This window comes from Apis mellifera, linkage group LG2, assembly GCF_003254395.2.
Source record: "Apis mellifera strain DH4 linkage group LG2, Amel_HAv3.1, whole genome shotgun sequence".
NCBI classification, from domain to species: Eukaryota; Metazoa; Arthropoda; class Insecta; order Hymenoptera; family Apidae; genus Apis; species Apis mellifera.
Genome location: NC_037639.1, coordinates 3,955,554 through 3,969,600, shown reverse-complemented (window position 1 = coordinate 3,969,600; position 14,047 = coordinate 3,955,554). Strand labels below are relative to the sequence as shown.

The 14,047-nt window shown below is 37.6% G+C and overlaps 2 protein-coding genes across 5 annotated transcripts in view; both read left to right on the top strand.

The window, feature by feature from the left end:
* LOC724736 (semaphorin-1A) overlaps positions 1-8,086 on the top strand; it is a 404,583-nt gene extending 396,497 nt beyond the window's left edge. For 3 of the 4 annotated variants that reach the window (XM_016910718.2, XM_006559124.3, XM_006559125.3), the window contains 2 exons: positions 5,154-5,297; positions 7,350-8,086. In XM_016910718.2, coding sequence (XP_016766207.1) covers positions 5,154-5,297; positions 7,350-7,666 — 461 coding nt within the window. In that variant the 3' untranslated portion in view covers positions 7,667-8,086. The remainder of the gene's footprint in view (positions 1-5,153; positions 5,298-7,349) is intronic. The other variant, XM_026439024.1, reaches the window with a different exon arrangement.
* Positions 7,816-10,129, top strand: LOC107964039. The gene has a single exon (XM_016910719.2). It carries the CDS (start codon positions 7,844-7,846, stop codon positions 8,465-8,467), a length of 624 nt encoding a protein of 207 aa, XP_016766208.1. The 5' UTR covers positions 7,816-7,843; the 3' UTR covers positions 8,468-10,129.
* The last annotated feature ends 3,918 nt before the right edge of the window (positions 10,130-14,047 follow it).

Below are 14,047 nucleotides of genomic sequence, written 5' to 3'. Positions count from 1 at the left end.
GCAGCAAATTGATCGCGAAAATTGCAATGACAATTTTACCGATGCGAGGGAAAAAAAAAGAAGAAAAAAGAGATTCGTATTCGCGTCGCGTATTTATGCAAAATAATTATTTTTATATTCCGATACAAAGAGAAAAAAATCCTCGTGTAGCAATTAATTGATCGAGAAAACGCGATACACAAGAGTTTGCCGCAATTGCTCTCCCAATAACAAGTTGCCGCGATATCGGGGGGAGAAAATAAGAAATTCGCTCGAATAAATACTCTAACGTTATCAAAATCTAGGAATGGAATTAAACGGTCCATAAATCCCGTCCTCGGTCTTGGAACGATCACGCAACGCACGGAGTTAAAGCGCGTTAATCACAGCCCATTAAAATAACCCCGTGGCGGGTTTCGATCCTCTTACCACGATCGCATGTCGATGCAAAGTTTGACCTACTGTTTTATTCAGCTTCCATGAATTATATCCAGAGAGACGAATTCGCGGGGAAAGGAAAATCGGTTGATCTTATTACCGGGTAAACCGCGCAAAAAGAAGCAAATTCCGGATGTGTTGGTGGCGCATGCCATCAAGGCGAAAGTCAAACAAGGGAGAAAATCACGAGACGAAACGGGTAGTAGTACTTGTTGCGCTAACTGGTTAAGATCGTTTCTTAAATCCGCGCAGGAACGATTGATTAATTTTAATCGAGTTTGTCGTAGCCTCGTCGAGGCTGCTTGATTATTCGTTGGAATGTTCCAGAAAGTGAAATTGTTTGTCAATTATCTTTTCTCTATTTTTTTTAGGGGGAGGGGATCGATTTTTGAAGATTCAATCGATTAAATGCAATTTTTTAATTGTTTTAATTATTCTTAATGAAAGGATCTATTAATCTATTAAGAATGGTAAAAATTTTTATCTCTGTTCTCCTTTTACAGAGAAATGGAGCTGTAAGTTTTTATAATATACAAGATTTCTCGATTATGTCTAATATTGTATAATTGGAAAAAAAGTTAAGATAGTTTACAAGTATTTTGAAAAATGTTAGAAATATATTTGGATTCTTAAATAAGATTCGATCCTTTTATGAGTAATTCGATCAAGAATTTTTTTATATTTATGGAAACATATAATTATCACAGTAATACGATATCTGTATATATGGTATTTCATGGTTATAACAGTTAACTACAGTTATAATAGAAACTACAAGTGAAATCAAAACTACATTGCATGTAATATGATATGTAATTTCTTGTCTTTCAAGGTTCTCTATTGATGTTACAAGATTGGATTCTTTGAAACGTAACTTAGAAGTATTACATAGTCCTCGAGTCCTATAAGTATCTAATTTAAATTTCGAAATTACTTTGTGTAATCCTTATAATTTTAAAAACATCATCCCTCCCCTGAATAGTAATCAAATTCTTTGAAGCGCATATTTTTTTTTTTATATCGATCAAACCAGCACATACATAAGAAAATAAATACTGTCGATGTTAATTAAGATTATCGTTTCATACAAGATTAATTCTTAATATTCTCTTTATTTAAAACATCATAGCCGACATTTCGAAACGTACATGCTTGATAATAAAGTTTTTATCATTTTCTTTGAGAAAAGAGTTTTTGTTAAAAAAAATAAATTAAATCTCCCCCCCAGCACGAAGCACAGAGAGAGAGAGAAAGAGTCTTTCAAGCCTTTACTTAAAACTTAATGCATGTGTAATTTAAAAAAAAAATCCGATATTCATACGTTATAAAACGAAAAGACAGATTTCTAATCAAAGACGAAACAACACCAATCAATATCGTATCGTCTAATTTCTCAGAACGATTTATTGTCACACAGATAAATCGATGTCGCGCGCCTCGTGATCATAATACGCCTCAAATTCGACACGGTGCGCGATTTAACGCGTGTTAAATAGAAATGCGAAAGAGCAATTCTCCCCGGGAGAGCAGATTTCAGGATGGCGTGAGCACGATTTGCCAACATTTCGCCCGCAAATGCAAGAACAAGGTGCACACGGCGCGCTTATCATTGAGACACGTATAATTTTCTTAGAGCGCAGACGTGCTCCCGATAAACCCGCGACGGAATAATTTCTAACTGTAACGGGCCTTATTCCATCGTTCCACCATCGTGTAATGCTCCGCAGATTGTCCGAGTAACGAGCATTAATCGTAGGGAACCGGTACAACGAACGGTGCCTCGGATTTTTATTGTCGAACGGAGAGCAAAAAGGGGAGAGAATCTCGTACAACTTGGCCAACCCGAATGGAAAATTTTCTCTTCTCCGTGTATTAATGGAAAAATGGAAATTACGCGCGCGATGCACGAAGCATTTTTAATAAGGCTAGTTTTTTTTTTTTACGATTGACTTGATTTTCACGGGGAAAATTTCTTTAAACAATTTCTTTACGAGGGAAAAATAAAAACAGGGAATGGGTAAACAATGTTGCGTAAAGTATTTTTAATATCGTTTTTGGAATCGAGGAGGAGCTTAATTTTTATTATACTTTGTAGAAATGAGGGCGGGAATTCTTGCGAAGATTATCGAATGCAAAGAATTTTCCACTTCTGTACGAAAAGAAAAAAAGATAAAAAGGATTAATATTTTAATATCGCTCCATAATTGATGAGAAATTAATTTTCGCTTCGCATACATATCCCTTTATCATAAGACGATAAGATCTCTTTAACTTGTGAAATACAATTATATTGACATCGTGATCGAATCGTTCGTCTTCAAAAAAAAAAAAGACATTTTTAATCCTTTGAAGAAGAAACACAGAATTGTAGCAAATAAGCATGTTAAATAGCGTTTTCCCTTTGCCATCTTTTTTAACTCTGCTCTGAAAAAAAAAAAAAAAAAAAGAAATGAAAAATTAATCCGATACCGTGATAAAGGAAATATTGAAAATATCCACGGATGATCGTGATCGAATCGTTCATCTTCGAAAGGACATTTCTCTGTTTTGAAGCTCTCTGTAAGAGGAAATAAGGAATTGTAGCTGTTAATTATGGTTATTATATTACGTCGTTCAAGTTTCACACGACGTGTCCAAGCTTTTGGTATTTTCTAGCTTTGTCATAACGCTCATGATTCTCCCTTTTACACTTTTATTCGACACAGTAGTGAATTGAAATTGTAACGTAGATTTCTATCCGATGCTTTACTCTTTTTGAAAATGCTTCTATTCTTTTAAGACGCTTTGCACGTAACGCAAAATATTGCTAAGTTCTTATTATATTAATTAAAATGGCACAAAGAATTTCAAATAATGTTCGATATTATCTTTTTCTTTTTTCTTATTTTTATTTATTTTATATTTGCAGGAATATTATACTAGATATTATATTTAGTTTATAATTATATAGAATAGAAAATATGAATCTTTTGCATTTAAACTTGCGATATTACACTGTCTACAATATCGATATACAATTTTTAAAACGCATTAAAAATTTCCTGTACGAGTCTTTTTTAGAAAATTCGATTTTTAAAGGAATCGTACAAACCTATAATGGAAATCTTTTATATTCTCTTGAAATTATCGTTAAGTTATAATTCCTTAAAATTACCTAAAAACAAAGAATCGCAATCTATATTTTTATCTATACTTTCAATCTATCTTCTTTCTTTTAAATATACCAAATAATTTTAAATTTCTATTCCTATTATATTAATTAAGGAAAGAACAAAATTTTCGTTTTCAGTTTTTTCAAAAGTATCCTTTACAAAAGATACAATTTTTCGTTGGAATCGTTAATAAACTTTTCAACTCGAATCGATTTATGATATAATTTTTTCCGAGACTATTTACAATTTCTCATATTTCTATTAAATTACAAAACGAATTATACACGTGTAGAAATAAAAAGAATCGAATGAAATTTATTGGCGCGCAACAAAATTACCTCTCAACTCATCGTGTATATAAAATAAAATTACGGCGTGATTAAATGTCCAGCCACTACTGCACGGCGACAAAAGTCGTAAACAGTGACAGTGAAACGGATCCTCGTATCGAGCATCGGGATCGGTAAAAGCGCGCGCTGTCTTTCTCCCTCCCCTCCCCCCGATGGTGTGTCCCTCCTTCGACCGTGACGACTACTTTGCTGCAAACCGCTTAAAACCCTTTCACCCGTCACCTATACTAACGCTTGCCGCATACGCTCTCTACCTTTGCCACATTGTTTAACAGCCTCGCTTCCCTGCCCACCTTATGTGCCCACATCGCGTGTTGTTACTCGTTCGTTCACCATCGAGCAGTAATATATACTCAATGGCAAATACCAAACGGAGTTACGAAATCATTTTGGCCTCCTTTTTTTAATAGCTAATAAGTCGATCGTGCCCGAAAGCGAATCGTCTTTCTTCCATGTCACTAACCGTTCATGAAAACACATATATACAAGTATATTACCGTCCCAATTAATAATATCGATTGATTCACGCCTGTTGTATACGTTTGATGAGATGCTTTTTCCTCTCTCTTTTCTTTTCTTTTCCTTTTAAGAAGCATTATGTTAGTTTGAAATAGCATTTCACGAAGAATAAGATTATTAGTAGTATGTATACATATATTAATGGATCGAAAGTAAAGTTCATTTTTTTTTTTTGTCATTTCAGTCTTATAAGCGATACATATCGGCGTGGATATTATTGAATAACAATGGTTTCGGTGGATTAATATTAATTATTACGCACTTTGCTAATTTTAACTCGATTACAATTATCTGCCAACGTAATCATTTAACGTTGTATTTAAATTTGAATTCGAAAAAGGGAATAACGATATAAATGAGAAAAGTTGGCAGTTAATGCGGAATAAATGTTGCAGAAGTCGATGCAAATCGAAGTCCTCCCCCAACCCCCTCTCCTCGATCACCATCACAATTTCGTCGAATCATGATCACGTGACTTAGATTTGCATACGTCTCTCTGGCAATCTGGTATTTTTCAGTCGCATGCAAATTCGGCTCGATACATACACGGTCAGCCTATTATTGGAAACGAGATCAACATTGTATACAATCATTTACTTTTTTTTACCGAGTATCATTTCTACTTTTTTCTTTTTTTTTTTTTTTTTGTCTGTCTACCTTAAACTCGACTTGCCATCTGTGCCCCCGTCATCAAATCAGTGAAATGTTGCTTCAGAGATGGCGAAGCCCGTGCAACCAGCGGTTCTGCCCGAAAACGGGCGAGGCGAGCTGCCCGATGAACGGGACAATGAAATCGTCATCGAGCTGGATCGAGAAAATCAGTACGGTCGTACGCAGCCACGAGCTAACGAGCCTCAAGGTAATCATTTGCGCAATATCCAGATGGTCCACCCACATCTCATGTCACCGACACATTTCTTTTTTTTTTTTTGTCCTCCCCTTTCCCCCTCCGTTTCTTTTGTTCATTCAGTCTCTCTCGATCACACGTACGCACACAAGTTCCATTTTCCTCCCTTCTTTCTTTTCCACACGCTTTCAATCATCCGATAGGTATACAGGGTATCCGAGTAGTTTTTCCTGACCAAACTTCTTCTTTTATCCGCGTTCTATATGGCTATAAATGAGATAAAAATTGTTGTGTAAACGTTGCAGATCGTTTGAAGCGTTATTAAAAAGTTATAATGAACGATGCTTCGTCCCCCGGTTATCGTTAGATCTGACGTTAACGGAATTTGTTGTACCAACGTTTCTTTCGAGAGGATGATGTATAACAGGGTATCTAAATGGCGAGTAACATCGCGATAGGAAAAGTTGGTGATCGATTAAGATAGAATAAAGTTGTGTAGAAAGAGTTATGATACGATTTTTTATTGCCTCTTTTTTTATAGATATATTATAATATTTAGAAAGCGTGAATACTAAATTTATCGCTTTTGTATTCATTATAAACATGTATATTATTTATTTTCCTTGTATATTATATAATAATATTGTATAAATACATGAATCTTTCATACTTTAGCTACAATTTTTTAATAAAAAAAAAGAAAAGCTCCAAACGATCTACGATTTTCTCTTATTTATACCATTATTAAAATTGTTGTTACATCGACGAGCATATCGATCGAGAAATGTCAAAACTAATCCTGTATACCAACTCAACCACGATCATATTCTCCATTCTGTGCGAACAGTTCGAGCTGGTTCAATCATTCGCGTCACACTGTTTTGCGGCTCTCCTCGTCTATATGTATCTGTATACAGTGTGTCCTAATAACTTTGTGCACCGTACTCACCCTGTTGTCTGTAACTAGTTGCACCGACCGGCCTGCCACCTGGTTGTTTTTTTTTTTTTTTTTTTTTATTATTAAGATGTATACAGCCAAATAGAAGGGAAAGAAAACACGTGTGAAAAGTGTCCGGAGAACGGGACTCGAACCATGAAATTGCGCTTCTGCCGAGGAGAGAGAGAATTGCTACGCTGTGCAACATCATCCCCTCCGGCTGGCGATCCAGTTTCGTGATTCGATTTCTTCGTGTCGAACGTAACGGTGAACCCAACGTTCGAAGAAGCTGTTCGAGGCGGGAATAGGACTGATCGGCTATTTACCACGTTAGATAGAATCGCGTCTTACGACCGTGGTTTCAAACCGTGGCTCGGCCATTTTTTATGAGGGATCGTAATCAGAGAGAGAGATTTGGTGCTTTTGACGTGACGTCAAAAGCGAAATTTACAGACAGTCGTCCTAGATATGTAATATGATTCGCTAATTGTACGCTAATTGCGTGATTTTCATCGATGAGCTGATAAAGGGATGAAGGCGATCGCTCCTTCGTTGCTAATTTGATGCGAGATGATGAGGGATCGAAAGGCTTGTTCGTGTCGAGCGTTATATGGGAGATTTGTAACTGTTGGTTGTAATTAGAGGAGAGATGGATCTGTGGGATAGAATGAACGAGGCTTCGTTCGCCAGGGATAGTTTTCCAACACTGATTGAACATGGAAAACTGTGCAAAGAAAGAACATTTGGCGACATTTCTTATTTTACTTATGATTGTACGATTAAAATATTCAAAATGATAATACTTTAAGATTGCAAGATGTTAATTTAACAATTTTATAATTCGAATGAAAATTTATCATATTTAGATTCATACATACATACATGTACTCTGAAACGAAGTCACGCACAGAAACTTCATATTTCAAATATCAATTCTCCAATGGTACCATCAGTTACAAAAAAGAAGCCCATACAACCTCGTACAAGCGCGTCCCTTTCTCGGCAAGTCTGTTTCCTCTCCCTTTCCTCCTCTCTACTAATTCTTCGAAAAAAAAATCCCAAGAACAAGAAGCAAATACAACACACGCCCTGTCTCTGCCCGATCACTGATTCAACTTTTATTGCAGACGTGATCGCGACACCGGTGGTGTACTCCGCCCAGACTCTGACCGGTGCCCTGATAGGGACCTGCTTCTTCTCGCTGGTAGCCGGCTTCGCTTCCGGTTTCTGGTTCTCCCAGAGGCTACGGGGCGCGCCCTATCCGGAGCCATCCGAGCAGCGGCAACAATTGAACCGGTTGACGGAGAGCTCCGAGTCGCCGGGGTTCAACAACAAATCCATCAACCTCGTGCTGAACGTGCCCCCTAAAAATCCGAACGGGAAGAACGCGAACTCGTCGGCCGAGAACAAGCCGGTGCAGAAGGTGAAGAAGACGTACATATGATATAGAAGACGACACAGGGCCGTCTGAGGCTTGCCGCAGGACCCGACGGGTTCCGGCTCATCTTCCTCCTCCTCCTCCTCCTCCGACCTCGCGGAATCGGACGATCGCAACGACGACGAAGACGACGAAGACCCGGACAACGTCGACGAGGGGGATAATAATCGAATCGCAGGTCGCATGATTGGTGACCAGCTGGTGGTGGGAAGGCACGAGAGCGAGGACGCTTACGAGAGCGTGGCCAGCGAGGGTAGATGCTCGCTCGAGTTCCTCGCCACGCCCAGGGAGGCTGGTGGGACCTACGACTCGCGATCCATGTCGAAGGTCATCGATTACGGGAGAAGATACGATCACCAGTTTCCTACCACCTGTGGGGGGGAGTACACCGAAACGGCGTTAACGGAGCCGGTGAACGGGCTTCAAGATTACAGCAGCAGCAGCGCGAACAGCCTCGACGATCTTTGCCGCGGGCACCGCCAGCGCGCCCTCAACGACTTCAACCGGGGGGAGGACGAGTCGGCGGGCACGCGGGATCATTACATGGTTCCCACCAGAGACCCGAGAGAGTTGAACGAGAGGATACTTTCGCTGTTCAATCCACAGTTCCTGCCGAATTTCAACGACATGATCATGTACGTAGCGAACCAGTACGACGCCAGACGAAGCCCGCCACCTAGGTCGCGCTCGATGGCGGACGGGGAGGATCGATTGTTCAGGCGGTCGAGCAGCTGTCGGAAGAAACGCGTTGGCGCGAGTTCCATGTTCTTCCGCCGTGGATTGACGTACGAAGCGGCGCGCAAGTGACACCGGCTGTCCCCGTTCGGATTCAAACGAAGGATAGAACGTTGGGTCGATCGAGTGACGCGCGATAAAACGTAAGGGACGACGCTTGGACACTTTGTTGTCCTGGCTGCCGGAAGGAATGGATGGAGATCGAAACGAAGCTTGGTGGAAAAGATTGGGACAGGCCGCTACTTGGAAGGAAACTGTGACTGGTCGATTGGTTCTTTCTTGGAGAAATTGGTTGGATCATCGTTTCTCCTTAACCGATGATCTCGTCCTTCCTGATGTTAAAGGGAGAAGAACTTTTTTTTTGTTCCTTGCGGTGAAGCAGAGTTCACGCAAGGGAAGACCACGATATTATTATGCATACCTAAGTGTCGGCGTTACCTGAGATGTCTCGAGGATGTGGTGTACTCGAGAGGCACGGATTTCATTTTCGTCGTCTTTCAAAATACGACCAGATGTGTACAGAACGAGCGGTACGTTTCAAGTCCACGTGCTTCCGGTGTCACGTGTCGTATCGTCCGATATATTATGCACCGCGAGAAGAACAGAGACACACGCGTACTTTGGAACTATTTTTTTAAGATAATAATTCACAATTCAGGCTCTCTCCGAATGTCTTATATATAAGCGCGGCATCGCGTGTCGGACGCTCCAACACAACTTGAGCTAATTTTTGTACAGAATTCGAACGATTTTCGAGTTCTTCCTTTCCGTTTCTCACTAGTACGGCAATGGAGGGAATACAATGGGAAATGAAGGGACACAAAGCAAAAAAAAAAAAAAAAAAATTGATGGAGTATCAAACAAAGCAGCAAACAACGACGATGGGACAAAGGATCGGACTCCGTAATGTGATACGATCTGAGGAGAGTTCTGTGTTCGTAGCAGTGGCCTGCTTAGGTGCTTAGAACCGCGGTGATTTAAGGACGTAGACGAAGCGTCTTTTCCCACTCGGGCCCACGTTTCTCAAACTACCCTTCCTTGAACAGTAACAAGGGAAATAAACTGAACAAGATGGAAAGGAAACTTATCGAACGAGATTCGTTTTACGAGAGAGAAAAAAATAAAAAGAATCGCTTGCTATGAAATTCGCCTATCAAATTCGCTTTGATCTTAGAGAGATAAGGTTGAAGATAGTTTCAACGAGAATATAAAAATATAAAAAGTTAATAAGAGGTTACAAGGAGATGATTTTGTAAAGAGAAAAGAGGTATTTAAAAGGAGAGGTTGAAGTTTGAGAAACGTGGATCTCGTTGGAGGGACGTTTCGAAAGCATTCGCGGGAGACGAGGCGTGCCTTCCGTATATTAATTGTTGGCAAATTTCTGATCTATAAAAAACAGGAACGGGAGAATGCGGCCGGTATAGATTCGGGCAAGTGCCTCATTTATGCGTTTCGTTTAAAAAAAAAAAATGAAATATTCGATAGAGGAGAAGGGGTGGGGGAACGACGATATATGGGTGGTGAATATGAAAAAAAAAAAGGGTGAGAAAGAGAGCGAGCGAGAGCGAAAGAGAGAAAGAGAGATTGAGAGAGATATAATAGAGACTTATGTAAGACTTATTCGAAGTATTGTTGTGCACTTATTGCCGTGCTGTGAGTATATTGGTTATTAGCAAGAGAGAATTTTGTAGTGTTTGAGGCACGAGTACGGTTATTAAAATGAAAAAAAAAAAAGAAAAAAAAAGAAATGAAAATATGGAAGAAACAATTACCGCGTTGTAACGTCTTCGAGAAGTTATGTATTTTTGGCTGGGACGTGTTATAAATCGATTTATAACTGTTTAACGGGCGAGATGTGGAGAATGTGTATCTTTTTCTCTCTTTTTTTTTTTCCTTCTTTTATTTTTAATCCTTAAGATTAAAGTAATTCGCTGCGTCGCGAATGAATCGCTCGAATGCGATTATCATTTTATTCTAATATGTAAGATAACAATTCTAAGATCAATTTTAATTTTATAAATGTAGAAGTGGAAGGTAAAATTTTCGACATCCGAACTGATAATAATTTTTATACATTCTAAGAGAAATACGCAACAATATTTATTAGTGTAAGTAGGAAAAAAATAATATGAAAGAATTTTTAATAATTTCAAATTATGTTACTTTTACTCGTGTATCGATATTCTTTTTTTTTCATAAAATATTGAAAAAAAAATAATATCTTAAATTTTATTTTATCTCTTTACTATATTAAAAGTAAATTAATATAATTGACAAAAAAATGTATCCATCGAATCATCTGGAAAAGAAATTGTTTTATCCTATTTTAATCATTGTATATACAAATTACTATACTATCGCTACGCTATACTCTAATCAAATTTAAAGCAAAACAAAATATATCTTCGTAGAAGAGGAAATATTCGAATAATAAAGTATTTAGTAAAAAAAAAAATATTTAATAAAATATAAAGGTTAAATAAAAGTTCGGATGACAAAAATCCTACCTTAGTTTCAAAGAAAGATTATAATTCTAAATGAATTGTATAGTTTCAAAAAAAATTCGATCTCTCTTCAATTGAATGAAAAAGAAATTGGAGAAAAGGATTTTTCAGCGAATTTCGCGGAGATCGATCGAGGAAACGCGATAAAAATGAATAAATCGACTTCAGGTTTTTCGGATAAACGCATTCGCGCGATTCGCTTCAGCTGGTATGTATTCCTTAGAGCCGGTACCGCATGTTATCCGACACCTTAGCGAAAAACTTGGTAGCGTGTACGAAAGTTCTCTACGACAAAGTATTCTCGAAGAAAGCTCTTCGTTCGAAATGGAGCTTCTGTTCGAAATAAGGAGGGAGAGGAATCTTGGCAAGATGCCTTTGACAATGGCGTAAATCGGTCTTACTTAGGTACAATAGCGAACACTGGGCGTATTTCCTTTACAGCTTAACCGCGGATCGAGTGCCTGTAAGAAGCGGCGGCTAACGTTTGTCCCAGATATCGGGCGAAAAATGAAAGGAGAACAAAGGCGGGAAATATAGATCGAGAACGTGGCCGTGTTACCACGAAAATAGAGCGATTCGATTTATCCGGCTCTCTTCGCCGAGTTAGCGTTGTAAATATATATATATACATATAGGCGATGAGAACGATTTCGCGAGCAAATTAGCTTTTAATCGCGCTTTATAGATTCAGAGGAAGGATGGATTCGACGTGTTTAAGAAGAAACATTTTTTAGATTGATTATAGAATCTTTTAGAATCGTTAGATCGTCGTTTAAGGAGAAGAGAAAATAGGTAAAAATAATAGCCCCTTTTTCATCGTCGATACTTCTTCAACATCGATCTTCGACAAACGTCCAGCCGCTCTCGTTAACCAACACTGCCGCGCCAATTCTAATAACCTTCGAAGAACGAAGAACAATAAGACGAGTTCTAAATAAAATACATCGATTTCCACTGATTGTCACTGAGCGTTCCGAGAAAGAGAACGGAAGAGGAGAGAGATACGAACGATGATCGGATAAAGAGGAATCTTGACACACGAGATACATACACATATACGTACGTACATACATAGAGATTATGATATACGCGTTTTAAAATGATCATTAATAAACATACACACACATACACATACCACTTACATACATACGGTTTGAATACGATTGAAGGAACAACGCAGAGAATGGTCTGAAGTTGCATGATGGAAGAATGAAGAAAGTCGTGTACATAATATTAAGTAGAAATTGTTTTTTATCGTTGAAATCATTTTAAAGCAAGATCGAGAATTTCATTCGTTACGCTACTCGTCACGCGGACAGCAGTGGTACGCATTATTAATATTTACGTATACATGTATTACACGTACGTGTGCGCGCGCGCGTAAATGTTTCATACCTGTATACGTAAATAATTGCATTTTCATTATTGCATATACATATACATATATATATATATATATATATATATATATATACACACACACGCATATAATAAAAAATATATATATATATATTTTTTTTTTAATCCGCATAGATAAAAATATACTATACAAACGGAGAAAAAAATGCGTTAAACAAGAGAGGCAGCTAATTACATACTTTTTTCGGCGGTCTTTGTAAAAGTCCGCGATCTTTTCTAATTAAAATTCCGCCGAGCAATATCGCGGTATGTTCTCGTTTAACATTTCGCGAGGAACAATTAACAACCGAGTGGTCGGCAAAAAAAAAAAAAAAAAAAAAATATTTTACAAATACGATGTTTATATTATACAAAAAAAAAAAGCATCCAACTTAGGTACCTTGTGTCGAAATGAGAAATTATATATGTATATATATATATATAATTAAAAATTATATATATATATATATGTGTAATTTTTATATATATATATATATACATATATATATATATTATTGGCAAATTGTTATATGCTATAATATTTCTAAATTAGACGAATCGAGGAGGCATATAAATATATATATATATATAAATATTATGGATGTACATGTATACAAAGCGTTTTATTAGAGTTATTATTACGTATTGTAAGGACAATTGTACATATTATTGCTCCATTTGAAAACTTGACTTCGTCGCGCTACATGTTACAAAATTTTTAAGAATCGTAGATTCTGTTTGATCATGTTTTCCGTCTCTCTTTTTTTTTATTTTTTTAATTCGTCTCATTTAATTTTTAAGACAGAAACGCTTGCAAACGCTATCCCAAATTCGCATTGTGTATCTCATTGTTCATACCCATTATATTCAAATTTCGAGTCGAGAGATTATAATGATTTTTTCTCGCGCTAAAAATATAAGGGATAAGACTTTAAAACGCGACGAAAGTCTTGCGTGACGCGAAGATGGTATTTGGTATTCTGCATATTTGATAAATCAATCAAAAAATTTATAATTCATAATTTTTTGCACTCTCCAAAATCGAGATGATGTATCAATTCTTTATGGTGAATGTTAACTTTATTTGGAAATCAAGCATAATTGGTAATTAAAATTAAAGTATATTCGATCACGTATTATATCCAATGTAAAGAAACTTGGATGTAAAAATTGTTACAAATTTACGAGAATTATATCTTCGAAAAGCTATTTTAATTCGATCTATGAATTAACTATCACTACAAGTCAACAAACACCAATATTGACTTAATGAAAAATCGAATTCCAAAAGCAAAAACCGATTCGAACGAACGGCTAACCCGATTCGATGCTAATCTTCCGCACGGTTTGCGTCACAGTTCGAGGGAAGAAATCCGTTTTCCGGTTGGCAAACGAATTCGCAAGAGAGGGAGGGAGTGTAGCCATCTTGCTCAGAAAATCGGTCGTACTCATTCTAGAAAAGTTTCGAGGGATTCCACGATATTCTCGCGCGATGGACGAAGTATTCAAACGATTCGAATAAATTGGAACTATTCGAGTTATTCCATTCGACAGAGGGGACGTTCTCTTCCATAGAACGTAGACGCAGTTCCGTAGACGCCCCCTCGATTCTTCCTCTCTCTCTCTCTCCCTCTCTCTGTACATCTCCTAGATTTGAAAGTCGAATTGATCGGGCGATGAGAGATTCACCGAAAATTCACTTGCATACCTGGTACCGGAAACGCGTCACGCGCTAGCGTTAGGATATAAC